Here is a 13,077-nt window from a genome sequence, read left to right on the forward strand (position 1 = left end):
CCACAAGTGAACGAGTAAAGAGCTCCACTCCAGCAGTGCAGTGAACTGTTATTGCAGAGTCACATGAATGTTCGCACGTGCCGGACACCATTTGTATAATATCAGAAGGTGGCAATCATTGGCAAGGACGCTCCTATCCATGATCACAATCAAGCAGCAAATAGCACTAAATTCCGAAAGGTCTCGATTGCAACACTACTATACACTACCCATTCAGTACTCTCCCACCCTCTCTGACACACGCAGCAATAGCAGCAGCGAATGAAAAGTACAACAATGCATACGAGCACAACAATCAGAGGGTATATGTCTACAGAAAAGCAAGTACCGCCCACGGGTACAGAGTTTCGTGTCTTTCGAACTCATGGCAGATAGAAAAATCCAAGCCAAACATGCCGCCCGCCATTCCGACCCAGATACCAATTTCTTGCCTCCTTCGCTCGACCCACACAGAAGAACATACAATGATCGTCGAGACCAGGCCTCATTCTCGTTTTTTGTTTCCATTCATTCTCGTATTCGTCACAATATACTCGAAGGATCCAGTCCAGCAGTATAGAGTCATCGAACAACGCCTTTTATTACGCCACAGTAATATGTTGTTTTCGTACAGATGGCTCGTCTTTACAGCATTCCGCCTGCCACACCGAGCCGCGGTGTAGCAGTGGGTGTGGGTTCGTCCACACTAGGCTTTCGTTGTGCGTCCGGGCTCTTGCTCTTCTTGGAGCCGTCCGAGGTGCCGGGTCGTGTAGCATTATCGTCGTCATCATCGAGTTCCAGCCCTCTTCTCCAGTCCATAAGACTGCTGTTGCCACCCGCCGTGTTAGGTCCGGCTGTGGTTGGCGTCTTGTCATAATCAAAGCGATCAGATAGACGATAGTTCTTGTTCGTCGTCTCCCAGTGTGTCCGCAGAGCGTCAAGCTCGGAGGCAAGGGAATCGAGAGCCATGGAGTTGCGACCCTCGTTGCCGGTTGCAGAGTCGGAAGCGGAGTAGGTCGAATCGCCGCCTGTGGAGATCTGTCGTGAATGACTCTTCAGATGCTCAGGCAGTTCACCAGCATCGACGCTCGACTCGCTCACGCTAGGAGCACGTTGGTGCACCACGCCATTGAGTGTGGGTGTGCCACCTGGGCTGCGCATCCTCGATTGCCTGCGATAATTGTCGACACTCGACTCAACCTGATCCAGCAATAGTTGCACTTTGTTCTCAGCGTCGCGAGCTCGTTCTTCGAGCAAGGCATTCTCCTTCTGCAATCGCTCCATGTCGGCCTTGGAACTCTCAATCGTCGATCGCAAGTTCTCGAGCTCAGTCTGCGCAGTGCTTTGCGATGTCTTGCTTTGCGAAAGCTCTTGTTCGGTCGTGCGAAGCTGTTCCTGCATCTTCGTGATACGGCTCTCGAGATCGTCAATTGACCCTTGTAGTTTAGTCTGCACAGCCGAGACTTCTTGCTTGAGTTTCTGACGCTCGCCCTCCCAATCTTCGTTCTTACGCTCAGTCGCTGGAGTGCTTCTGGCGCTCGACTCCATGTCTTCCTTGGCCTTGGTTAGCTTCTTGCTCAGATCAGCGTTCTCATTCTTGACACGTTGCATTTCCTGCTTCATCTTAGAAAGCATTTTCTCCGTGCCACGAAGATACTTGACTGCAGCTTGATGGTCGTTGTCAAGAGCCGCAAGCTTCTCCTCGTATTCGCGTTTCATCTTGTCGCTTCGGCCGCTGACTTCCTCAAATTGCTGCTTCAAGTCTTCGTGGTTCTTAGCTTGAGCTTCGAGTTGCTGCTCCATTTCTCGAACTCGAGAGGTGTCAGGAGTGCTGAATCTGTTGCTGCCTGGCGAGTCCAGTCCTCGTGATCGCCTCTTATCTGCAGCGCTGATGCCACGCTCGTTGAGTATATCCTTGAGAGAGGCGTGTTGCACAGACAAAGCGTTCGTCTCCAGCATATGTCTCTCCAGCTTCTGCTCCAGCTCTGCCTTTTCACTGCCAAGAGCCTGGTTCTCCTTCATCGCAACCTGCAATTGCTTCCGGATGGAGAGACCCTCGCGGCTGGCTTGTTCTTGATACGACTCAAGACCCGCAATGCGCTCCTCTGCTCGTCGCAGTTTCTCAGAAGCAGCATCGGCAGCTGCTTGATTCTGTCGGACCTGGGCTTGCGCAGTCTCGACTTGCTTTTGCAGGATCTCAACACGCTCGTCCTGCACACCGTTGGCTCCCACGTCGCGGCTTGTGACTTGCTGCAGACCACTCATGACAGCTTCGCGGTGCGTGCGAGCCTCCTCGGCATGCTTCTCGGCTAGCTCTTCAGCTTCCCGCAGGCGTCTCGAGGTGCTCTCCAACTCTCCGACGCGCTGATCGTGCTGAGATTTCAGTTCGCGCAGGCTGGACTCGAGCTCGTCCCGACTGCCGCGTGCGTCGTCAAGCTGTTGTTGCAATAAGTCTGCTTTCTCCTTGGAGGCCTGCACAGCCTTCTCCAACGATGCAAGCATTTCGGTCTGAGTGCTGCCTTGGTTTGTCATGGATTCCAGCTTTTGCCGGAGCTCGTTCTTGTCCACCTCGAGAATCTTATGTTGTGTCAGGATTTCCGTGTGGCTTGCTGCAGCTTCACGATGTGCCTTTTGCGCTTCGTGCAGCTCAGAGCGCAGGCTCTCAACCTCGGAAGCGTGCTGTTGCCTATACTGATCAAGCTCCAAGACTCGTTTCTGCGCAGCGTTGGCAGTATCCTCGGCGAGTTCCCGTGCCTTTCTCTCAGCCTCAGCTCCTTGGATTAAGGTGTCAATTTGACGCTTCAGCTCGCTTTGCGCTTCGAGGGACGCTGCAAGTCGACGGCTAATATCGTTATCACGATCCATCTGCTTCGTTTCGCCGTCTGGTTGGGAGCCCCCTGACCCCGCCAGTCTCGCCTTTGCAAACACAGCCTCATTGATTGCGGTGTCCCGTTGCCGCTCAATCTCAGCGACTCGTGTGGCTGCGTTGTTGCTCTGCTCTTCGATCGTCTCCTGCATTTTCGCCAATTCGCCGCGCATCTTCAGCAAGGCCTCGATTAAAGGCTTGTCATCATCATTGAAAGTTTGCTTGCTGCTCTCGTCAAAGACAGGTGACTCCGTGGATCGCGCCTGGTAACCGGATTTCCTCGCCAGAGCCAGCTCGGAGGCATACCAGGCATTCTTTTGCTTGATCAGTTCGAGCTCTCTAGCCAACTCTTCATACTGCGAGGTCAATGCCGGCGATGAACCAAGTCCAGAATCTTGTGGCCTCTCATGTTCTTCTGAGATCTTGCGCACGCGAGAGAGTGGCTCATTATCAACAGAAGGCCGTGATGGCTCCTCGTAACGGTTTTGCGCTTGTCGAGACGTACTTCTTGACCCAGTTCGTGACTCGTTGCGTGACTCCAGACCAGGAGTCTGTGGGAACGATCCAGGCAGCTCTTGCGAAGGAGTATAGGTTTCGGGTTTCGATCGTATCTGCTCCTCTGCTTGTGGTGGCGCGGTAGTCTGATCTCTCTCGAAAGTGGGCGAAGTAGGCATAGATCGATCTTTCGGAACAGGAGAATTGCGAGCCGCTGCAGATCCTGCGATTGCAGCCACGCTATCAAAGCGTTGCTGAGGTCGGATGCTCTCATTCGTAGGGCTGAGTGCCCTCTCCGCAGGTCGTGTGGGCTGCCGTGTGGTCGCGGGTGGGCCGATCTGACGAACTTGTCCCGGCGCTTGGGGTGGCGGGCCAGAAGGTGGTGGTTGTCCCGGTCGTGGAAGTCTTGACCCGCTATCTGGTGACCGAATGCGGTTCTCTCCAGCACTCCCACTCCTCTCGCGATCCATCAGCTCTGCTCTCTGACCTGGGCCCGGGCCTCGAATGTTGCTTAGCGACCCTGCTCTCTCGCCGCTCGGTCGCCTACCCGATGGTGGAGTGCCAGACGTCGCGTCAGGAGGATATCTAATCTTCGCAGTGTCGAGAAAGTAGGCCAGACCGAGCTCGACTGGGTCACGAGGCGCACTGCTGGGCTCACCGGCCAGAACGACAATGGACTTTCCGACAGTGGTCATGCTGTGGCCTGATCTGGGACTGGGGCTCGGACCCATGTTTTGGAAGGTGTACCATCTGCGCGAGCTGATGCGGAATGCTGCCAGATCTCCCAGATCATTGCCTTCCTCATTTCGTCCGCCGAAGATGTACATGACATCGCCAACAAGTGCCGCGGCGTGTCCTTCACGTGCTGCTGGAATATAGCCGATGCAGTCTAGTTGCGACCACGTGTTGGTGTGCGGGGAGTATGACCAGACATCGTTGTACCAGTGAATGCCATCTGTTCCTCCGAAGAGATATAGCCGATCTTGCCAGGTGATCATTGTGTGGTTTGTACGGGCTGGCGGGATTTGGCCATGTGGTGGACCACCATCGATCGTGTTTTGGATGAGGATTTCCCATTTGTTCGTTGCTTGCTGTAGAGCATTCAGGTCGAAGGCTACCAGATCATTAAAAAAGTAGCCTTCCACCTGACCTCCAAAGATGTAAATCTTGCTGCCAAGAATGTTCAATGTATGCCCGTATCGTCCGGGCGGACGCGGTCCAGCAGGTAACGCTCTTGACCATTGCTTCGTGGCTGCAAGGATGTTAGTATTGCATCACCTACACTGAGGTTGGCCTACTCACATGTATTGAGGAGATACAGCGTGTCGTCCAGCTGGTCGCCCTCGTCCATTTTGGTGTCTCCACCAAATACAATGAAGGCATTGCCGACTAACAAGCTCGCATGTCCCACACGTGGCCCTGGCCCTTCGCTCGTGGTCGCAACAGGAAAACAGGTCATGCTTCCCATCCCAGCGGCGCCGCACTCAACCATCCATAGATCGCCCTTAACGGTACTACCATTGATGAGTCCGCCCATGAGATATATTGAACCATCTTTGCTCGAGCTGGAATTGACTGCAGCGCCATAGCGTGGGAAGGGGTTCGCGTGTGTAACTGTGAAGTTCAGACGGCGCTGCGACCACGGATAGGGCGATGCGTCCTGTGAAGGGCGCGTTTGTTGCAGAGGCGTCCTCTGGCCCACCTGTGTTCTATGTCAGCTTATCACTATCAGTAGCGCCTGCTCTTCCACATACTGCATCCTGGCTCGTTTCTCTTCTCTCACGCAGTGACTTTTGCTCTGGCCGCGGGCCATCGTCTCGAGGCGCTTGGATCCGCTCATCGGCCGGCCGTGCTTGCGGCGAGGGCTTTTCGAAGCCCGATATTGAGTTCAAACTGTTGTTCACGCTCTGCGGAGGTGTAGGTGAGCCTGGCTTCGCGCCATTGGACTGGTGGCCGTTCAGCGTAGGTATTTGGCTGGGTGCGCCGGCATCTCTGGGGGTATGCTCTCGGACGGCGTGTAATGACGGCGCATTGGAGCTGGCGACAGGACCGGACCCGCCCTTCTTGGACGATTTGAACAAGAAGGACATGTTCTAGGCAGGTGTGATGTTCGGGGATTCGACGCGGCCGCCAGGAGATGTAGCGCAGACCGGGTCAGGCGACGGTGGGCTAGTCGCGGTGCGCACACATCCAGCCCGGCTCGTCGATGCGCGCGCTCGCCGTTGTCCAGCGGTGGAAGGGGGACGGTGGGTGGTGGTGCGAGCGAAGCGCCGCGGGTTGGGTGATGGCGAGGAGTCGGGGTCGTGGCTGGCGTTTCGGCGCGGGCTGGCGAGGGAATGCTGTTTGCCCGCTTGCTCGCTGCCAGACGATGAGAGCACGCACACACCTCGTGGCACAACGGGCGCCGTACAATGCAACTGGGCGGCGGAAGGGGATCAGGGTGGTGAGTATGGACAGCAGACTGTCGACGACAGGACTGCGCTGCACGAAGACACTGCGCACGCACGCACGCTTCCCGTCTCGTCCTGAGGCTGGGACACAAAGTCTCCTCCAGACAACTTCTCCTCCTGGTTCGCTGCGAGGTCGACTAGCCTTCGCGGTGCGTCGGCAGACATTCCGTGGCTTGAGCCTTTCCCACCTCACAGGGAACGGTCCGCCTGGGCAAAACCTACCACGCAATGCCCTTCGGCACCCCAACTGTCGACCAGAGCACTGCTACAACTGCCCGGCCTCTCGTGCGACCCTCGCCATGCTTCTCGTGCTGCCGTTGCTGCTGCTTCACAAGATAAATCCCCGTGACCAGGTCCCAAACTCTGAAACGCTTTCGTTCAAGGGCTCATGCAGAGTTGCATTAGCTTGCAGGGTTAAAGGGGAAGATCGACGGCCTGTTTTGTAGCCTTACGCTCGTTCCAGCACTCATCAGATCGATCACGGTTGCCATTTGGATAAAACAGCCAGCGCATCTCATACATTGTGCAAATGCCCTTCGGCTGTTCGCAGTGCATTTGCTGCTGCTGGAAGAGGCTATCGCACGGCCAGGCACGCCGCGAGTCGTGCGTCCTTAGCTGCATAATGCAGCTGTAAGATCGAAAATACCAAAAGGAGCCGAGCCGGTAGCCTTCCGAGGCACGCATCCTGGTCCGCAGGAGTTCACACAATTCGCGAAATGACCTGGCGGCCGCAATCAGGGCCGCTCATCGAGACGGCCTGTTTCTCTCTGTGGCAGAAACATTGTGGCGGAAACCAGGCAGGGTCTGCAACGACACGTTGAAGTGGCTGTGTGCCAGAAAGCATAGAATTGTGCCCAGTGCGTGAACCCGATGCGGTCAGTCGGAAAGGTTCCGTAAGGATTCAGTTCAAAGTCATGAACAACGGCAGACACCTGTCTCATTCATCGTCCTTTCCTCGCTTCGACGACTAGCTGACGCGGCTGCATGCGTACATTCTTGACTACCAGTGTCGAGCATGCGTGTCTGGACTGATAATATATAATGGCGACACTGCAGGGCACAAACAGCACGCCGGCGAAGTAAGAGGATCAATACAAGGACCATAGCGAAGGCGAAGTATAGCACGACATGCGTTCATGAAATTCCAATAGACCACAATCATGCATACACTGCAGGAAATATTGACATAGCGACAGCTCACATATGCTTCGGTCCCATATCTCGATGCCCAGCCGGACAACCAGGTCTTGGACTCGGAGCTGGTGGACGCCGTCCATCGTATCCAGATCTGCCCTGACTCGGAGGCAGTACCGGCCAGCTCGATAAGGCTGCAATCGTCGGAAGTTTTCCCGTGGTTTTGCATACTTCTCGGAAGGTCTGTCTCGGACCTCGAGAACAGTCGTTGGATGAAGAGGAAGACATGGCACGTTCTCGTCGCCATCGAGACGAGTTCGACAGGTCCTCACACCGGCATGCAGAAACAAGAGCATTTGTGGAAGACATTTCTATTCCGAAAGGCGTAGCCACGGCAACGTCCTCATCGCAACATTCATTATTAAGCACAAGTCCACACGCGCAGATGAGGCTAAGACTACTCGCCCGGAACAGACGTTGACCTGGACATGAAGCAAGTGATTTTTTCCACTTCCCGAGACGATCCAGACAAGACCCAGTCTTTCTTGCACAATATTTGCAGAGGGCTTGCGCACAAGCTCGCCGATACTATGACTCCAAAGCATTGCTCGCTGCATATCGTCAGCGTCGTGCACTCGGACGCCTCAGACTTCACCACCCACGTGAGATGCCGCGCGACGTTTTGTCTCGCTGCTTCCACATGCAGCTCACTTCGCAACTCACGCGCTGCCGTTTGCTCTTCACTTCAGCTTCGCATGAAGTTTCTTGGCGTTTGCCACTTGTATTCCAGCAGCTGACCCCCTCTTTCCAATTCTCTTCCTTTCCTTCTTCGCCGCCCATCAACGTAAGACAAGCTCTGCGCCCTCACGAACCTCCACCTCGATCGCCATCATCATGCTGCCTTCGGATGAGCTTCGCACGTCCGTTGGCCGCAAGCGCCGCCGCAAGAAATATGACGACGAAGAGACTTCGCGGCCTGATCGCTCCCTCACTTGACGACCACCATCAACGTAAGACAAGCTCTGCGTAATTCAAAAATTCATTCACCTTCACTACCGGGAACATTGCTGCCTTCGGGTAGCTTCCGACATTCACCTGCGGCAGCCGCCGCCGCGAGAAGTTGAAAACGAAGCAGATCGAAGTCTGTTACTTTCTTCTTCTTCTTCCTTCCAACTCTCAACGCAAGATCAGCTCTGCGTATCTCCGAACCCGACCATCACAACTTATGATGGCTGAGACTCCATCGCCATTGTCCGAGAGCCGCAAGCGTCGCCGCTCCATAAGCGAAGATGCCAGAGACGAGGAAGAAGCTAAACAAAAGTTTCGAATCGCCGAGCACATTGCAGGAAACACGCTCACGCACAGATACTCAGATCGCGCACTGGATATGCCGCTCGCGTTTATCGACTTCGAAGATGAACAAGACCGCAACCACTTGAAGCTCGATGCCCTGAACCGATGAGACCATCCTCTACAGCGAGGAGCCGCCGGTGGCAGGCGAGAGATGATAGTGGCTAGTCAAATTGAGATGTGGGAGTTGGGAAAACCTAGACCACCCTTGTTCTTTGCTGCTTGGGACGTCGACGATTGGAACAGCCCTAGCTACGAGTCTCGAGTAGGCGCCGATGTCCAGGAGATGTGGGACTTCAAGTACGAGGGCCCGGCAACTATTTGGGGCACCCTCAACCAACTGGGCGAGCTTGTCGTTCGTGCCTGGCCAGACGCGTGGGAAAGTGAGTTGTGCAGCTCATGCCCAGACCCCGATTATTGCCGCTAACGAGTTGGCAGATCCGGTTCCTATCAGCGATGAGACACGTGCCAGACTGGCATGGACCACAGACTTGGGCGCCCTCGCAGCTTCTGTCAAGCGCGCCAATGCCATAGCTCGAGCTTTCGAAAATGCCGAACGTTCCAGCGATTCAGATCGCTGCATTACAAGAGACGAAGCACGCCTAATCAAGACCTACGTCTCTTCATACAGAACTGGCCTAGACTTTGTCAAGCATGCCGGATGGCTAGACTTCTATCCAGGAGAGCTCAACCGATGGCAAAAGGAGCGTCAGGCACAGGGCAAACTAGTTTGGAAACGATTGCAAGACGCCTATGGACCCCTAAATTTGCCATCTAAAGAGACGTTGGCGATCGCGGCAGTCCTCACAGTTCAGGCAACTTCGAAAGACCTCGGCGCTCCAACCCCCAAGTGGCTGGATGAGTCATATTACGATGCGATGCTGGTCCTCATACACACTCGCATCTGGTGCTCGACTTACAATTCACCCGGAAAGAACTCCATTCAAGGCTTTCCATTCGACCGCAGCGACACACCTCTCGCTCTCGTGGACAATGCAGGCAAAGAAAAGCAAGGCGTCAAGGAACTGTTGGATGAGTGGAAGAAGCTGTGCAACAAGTGCATCGTGACTACGACCAAGGACCTGGAGCATCTACAGTCTGCCAGCCCTATCGCGGCAAATGCCCTGAAGTCCCGCCTACGTCACCACAAGGACGAGACTGGCATTCCTGTGTCGTGGGCTTGAAAGGCGTCAAGCCATGCCTAGAGAGTTAAATCGAGGTTGTTGTCGGACGGTTTGCAGTCATGCAGTCATCGCCGACCGCTGCCGATGAGCTTTGCGCATCACAGCAGAAGCGATCAAGTGCTAATGCACTACACATACAGCTTCGGAAATCAAGTCCATAGCGCTCAGGCAAATCATATGGGACGTGCAGATGGTATCTTTGGGTATGGCCAAAGTTCTTCCGCATGCACGGAGGCCAGGACAGACCCCCACCGGACCCTCCGGTGGAACGCTTTTCGTTACGCATTTCGCAACTCACTCCTCCGCCACTCGCGAACGAGCAGGACCATCAGCGCGCGACCTCCCTCACGATCAACATTTCTCCGCAGACCAAATGCTTAGTACAGCTAGCCTGTGGAGGTGGAGGGGCTTAGCAAAGCTTGATTGTTGTGAGAAGCGGGCGGCGACACGATGCAAGAGATATAAAAGACAGGCAGGATAGTAAATATGATTCTCAAAACATTCACCAAGCACAGTCCTCTATGTCTTCGATCATATTGGCATTCCTGGCCACTCAGGTCTTGGGTGTGACCCTCCACCCACGACAAAGCTCCAGCAATACTGCAGTAGTAGACCTCTCAATCAAACGCGGCACTCCTCAACATCTTGCCTCTGGCTTTATCTATGGTATCCCAGACACAAGTGTCAACCAGATTCCGGCCCACTTCTACCAAGACATAGGCTTCAACTATGCTCGAGTCGGTGGAGCGCAGCTCGATCAAGGAGGTTGGATCATGGGAAAGACTGCCTATGAAGCTCGCTTGAACAGTACTTACAACAACTATCTCACATCCCGAGAATATGGTGCCAAAGTCATCATCCTCCCTCACGACATCTGGGGAACAGATCATGCCAATAGCTCAACTCATTGGCCAGGCGATAACGGCGACTGGACCGACTACGACAATTTCCTCAACACGTTGATCAGCGACTTGAAGAGATTAAACATGCTGGACAGCTTGGTCTACGACATCTGGAACGAGCCAGATGGCAGCGGCTTCTGGGCTCGAAGCGAAGCGCAGTATCTAGACATGTACGTTCGAACACACAAGCGTCTTCGACAAGACGCCTCTCTCAACGGCGTCTTGATCTCCGGTCCATCTTCCGCGGGTCAGCCTTCTCTCAACAACAACTGGTGGACAACCTGGCTACAGCGTGTCGTACAGGACAATGTCATCCCAGATCAATACGCCTGGCACGACGAACCAGGTGACCCAGCAAACGATGCAAACAATTTCACACCTCTCCTACAAAAATACAGCGCTCCATCTCGACCCGTCAACATCAACGAATACGCCACCTTCGACCAACAAACCTCCGTCGGAGCAGCCTGGTGGATCTCCCGTCTCGAACGCCTGAATTACATCGGTCTTCGCGGAAACTGGTTGAGTAAATGCCAACTGCGGGATTTCATGGCCAGTCTCCTCGGCAAGTCTGATACGAATTCTTGCACGGGAACGGGATACTACGGCAATGGCGAGTTCCAAGTCTACAAGTATTATAATCGTAATATGACTGGTATTCGTGCTGGTACGACGGGAAGTGGCGATGGGGTGATGGATGTGTATGCTACGATTGGATCGGATAAGGTGAGGACTTTGACGGGATGTACCAATACGGGAACGTATTATGTTACGATCAATAAGTTGAGCTCGGTGGGGTTGCCGACTTCTGGGACTTTGAATATTCAGACGTATGGTCTGATCGATCAGGGACATTTTGGGAGGGTGGATGCGCCGACTGATCGTGGAGTGTACGGTGTGAGTTGTCCGGTTCTGCGTTCGTATAAAGATCGTACTGATTTGCTTCGCAGCATACTTACTCAGGCGATTCGGTCACTTTTCCGGTGTATCAGACTACCCAAGGTCAAAAGACTGCGTGGGCTTTTGAGTTTAGTGTTGCGAAGTGACTGACAATATTGTGCTTTGAGCCAGGAGAGAAAGAAGAGTCAATCGATTTACACCTTTGTGACAAGCACAGCGTCGAGTGCGAAGACTATTAGAACTTGTTGAAAGGCGATACTGATGAATATCAGCGCGTCAAGATTGATGGGTCATTTGAAGAGAGGTCGTCAAATAAGATTCACTTCATCTCGCCAAGCCTTTCACCGCAAATTTGACATGAAGTGCAAAATTATCCATCGTTCCTCTATCCCTCTGCTCTGACACTAAGCATTGAGCAGTGCAAAAGTGAATTGAACGGGCAAAAAGAAACATCTGATGGAACGTATTCCGAATCCGGGCTGAGATGAATTGTTAGTCGAAATTCTGGTAATATGACTTGAAGATGATCTTACAGTCGAACCCGGCTCTTTCCGGTGCTCATAGGGCGAGTATGAAAGCGGAAGATGCTAGCCGATACACCAATTCGGATGGTAATGGCTTTGGACCATTGGTTGAAAGCTGTGGTTGCAAAAAGAATATGAGTCCTCAACAAATTTCTCCGACGGTGGTCAAGCTTGGCACCCAACCTCAAATCCTGCCACGCCGTCCGCTGCGATGCCCCTTCCTACTGTCTCGCGAGTACATTGTCAAACTTCTCAAGCGTGCAGTAGACAATGGTACCAAGCCATATAGGAGAGCATCTTGACCAGGCTCAAGGTGCTGCGAAAGACGAATCCTGCGCGATTCAGCGATGCCCTGTATTTCTCTCAGCAGACTGACGACGTCTAGACAGTGTAAGGAGCCACGACGCTGTCGGGTCACCAATTGTGTACAAAGACCACGGCCACGGAGTATATGACATAGTATCAATCAACGCGATGTGCAAAACGATCCTGTACTCCGCACGAAGTACTTTCGCAAGCTCGGCCGGATCAGATTACATCGGCTGCCGCTCGAAGACCAATCTTGCGTGGCTCCGAATGCCTCCACCTATCGCCTGAACATCCGCCTCTGTCATCATTACTCGCATCACCTCGATATATCGACGATAGAATGAACAGTAATGATCAAGAGATGGACCAGTGATGCGGAAGTGAAGAATGTCAGCGCACGGAATACAATGCTGAAAGCGACTGCATACTCAGAGAGCATGCTATCACTTCTACACGGTATAATGCAGGTTTTGCTCTGCAGTGCATAGCCCTAGTCGCGGTGCCAGCACAGCATCAGGAAGAGCTGAGAAACCTTCACAGTGCACCAGGTCCAAGATGGTGCAGCAGACCAGCTCAGGTCCTACAAAGCATGTTCATTCAGGTCATATATTTCCAACGACTGAGCATATTACACGCCATCGAGCGTTGCGATTCCTTTTCAGGCGATAGGTGGAGGCATTCGGAGTCACGCAAGATTGGTCTTCGATCGGTAGGTAGCCGATGTAATCGATCCGGCCGAGCTTGCGAAAGTAGAGCATCATGCAAGGTTGCAGACTGATGTTGTTCAGAGGGTTGCTGACATGAATGCAGTATCCAGTCGACAACGGGTCTTTACGCCAGGAAGAAGTACTGATGCCACATACCTTGGAGCGAGAGAAATCGTACTGCTGCAATCTGCGCACACGATTAGAGCGCGGCATAAGATCATTCTCAGAAAGCAATTGACTTAGTTCTTGACGTTGGCCGTGCTCCCTGTGGTTCTCC

At 53.6% G+C, this 13,077-nt stretch overlaps 4 protein-coding genes across 4 annotated transcripts; 3 read left to right on the top strand and 1 right to left on the bottom strand.

Annotated features, from left to right (window-relative positions):
• Positions 1-624: 624 nt before the first annotated feature.
• On the bottom strand, positions 625-5,430 carry RHO25_002279 (uncharacterized protein; the record flags this gene model as incomplete). Its single annotated transcript, XM_023594863.2, has 3 exons — positions 625-4,592; positions 4,643-5,042; positions 5,095-5,430. 3 exons carry the CDS (start codon positions 5,428-5,430, stop codon positions 625-627), a joined length of 4,704 nt encoding a protein of 1,567 aa, XP_023459693.1.
• Positions 5,431-8,149: 2,719 nt separating this feature from the next.
• Positions 8,150-8,386, top strand: RHO25_002280 (uncharacterized protein; the record flags this gene model as incomplete). The annotated part of the gene is made up of 1 exon (XM_065602220.1): positions 8,150-8,386. The coding sequence occupies one exon, from the start codon at positions 8,150-8,152 to the stop codon at positions 8,384-8,386; it is 237 nt and encodes a 78-aa protein (XP_065458292.1).
• Positions 8,387-8,452: 66 nt separating this feature from the next.
• RHO25_002281 (uncharacterized protein) lies at positions 8,453-9,458 on the top strand (the record flags this gene model as incomplete). The annotated part of the gene is made up of 2 exons (XM_023594862.2): positions 8,453-8,657; positions 8,713-9,458. The coding sequence occupies 2 exons, from the start codon at positions 8,453-8,455 to the stop codon at positions 9,456-9,458; spliced, it is 951 nt and encodes a 316-aa protein (XP_023460187.2).
• A 521-nt stretch (positions 9,459-9,979) lies between these two features.
• Positions 9,980-11,406, top strand: RHO25_002282 (uncharacterized protein; the record flags this gene model as incomplete). Its single annotated transcript, XM_023594861.1, has 2 exons — positions 9,980-11,257; positions 11,311-11,406. The coding sequence occupies 2 exons, from the start codon at positions 9,980-9,982 to the stop codon at positions 11,404-11,406; spliced, it is 1,374 nt and encodes a 457-aa protein (XP_023460188.1).
• Between the last annotated feature and the right edge of the window lie 1,671 nt (positions 11,407-13,077).

This window comes from Cercospora beticola, chromosome 2 (assembly GCF_033473495.1).
Source record: "Cercospora beticola chromosome 2, complete sequence".
Lineage (NCBI taxonomy): Eukaryota > Fungi > Ascomycota > Dothideomycetes > Mycosphaerellales > Mycosphaerellaceae > Cercospora > Cercospora beticola.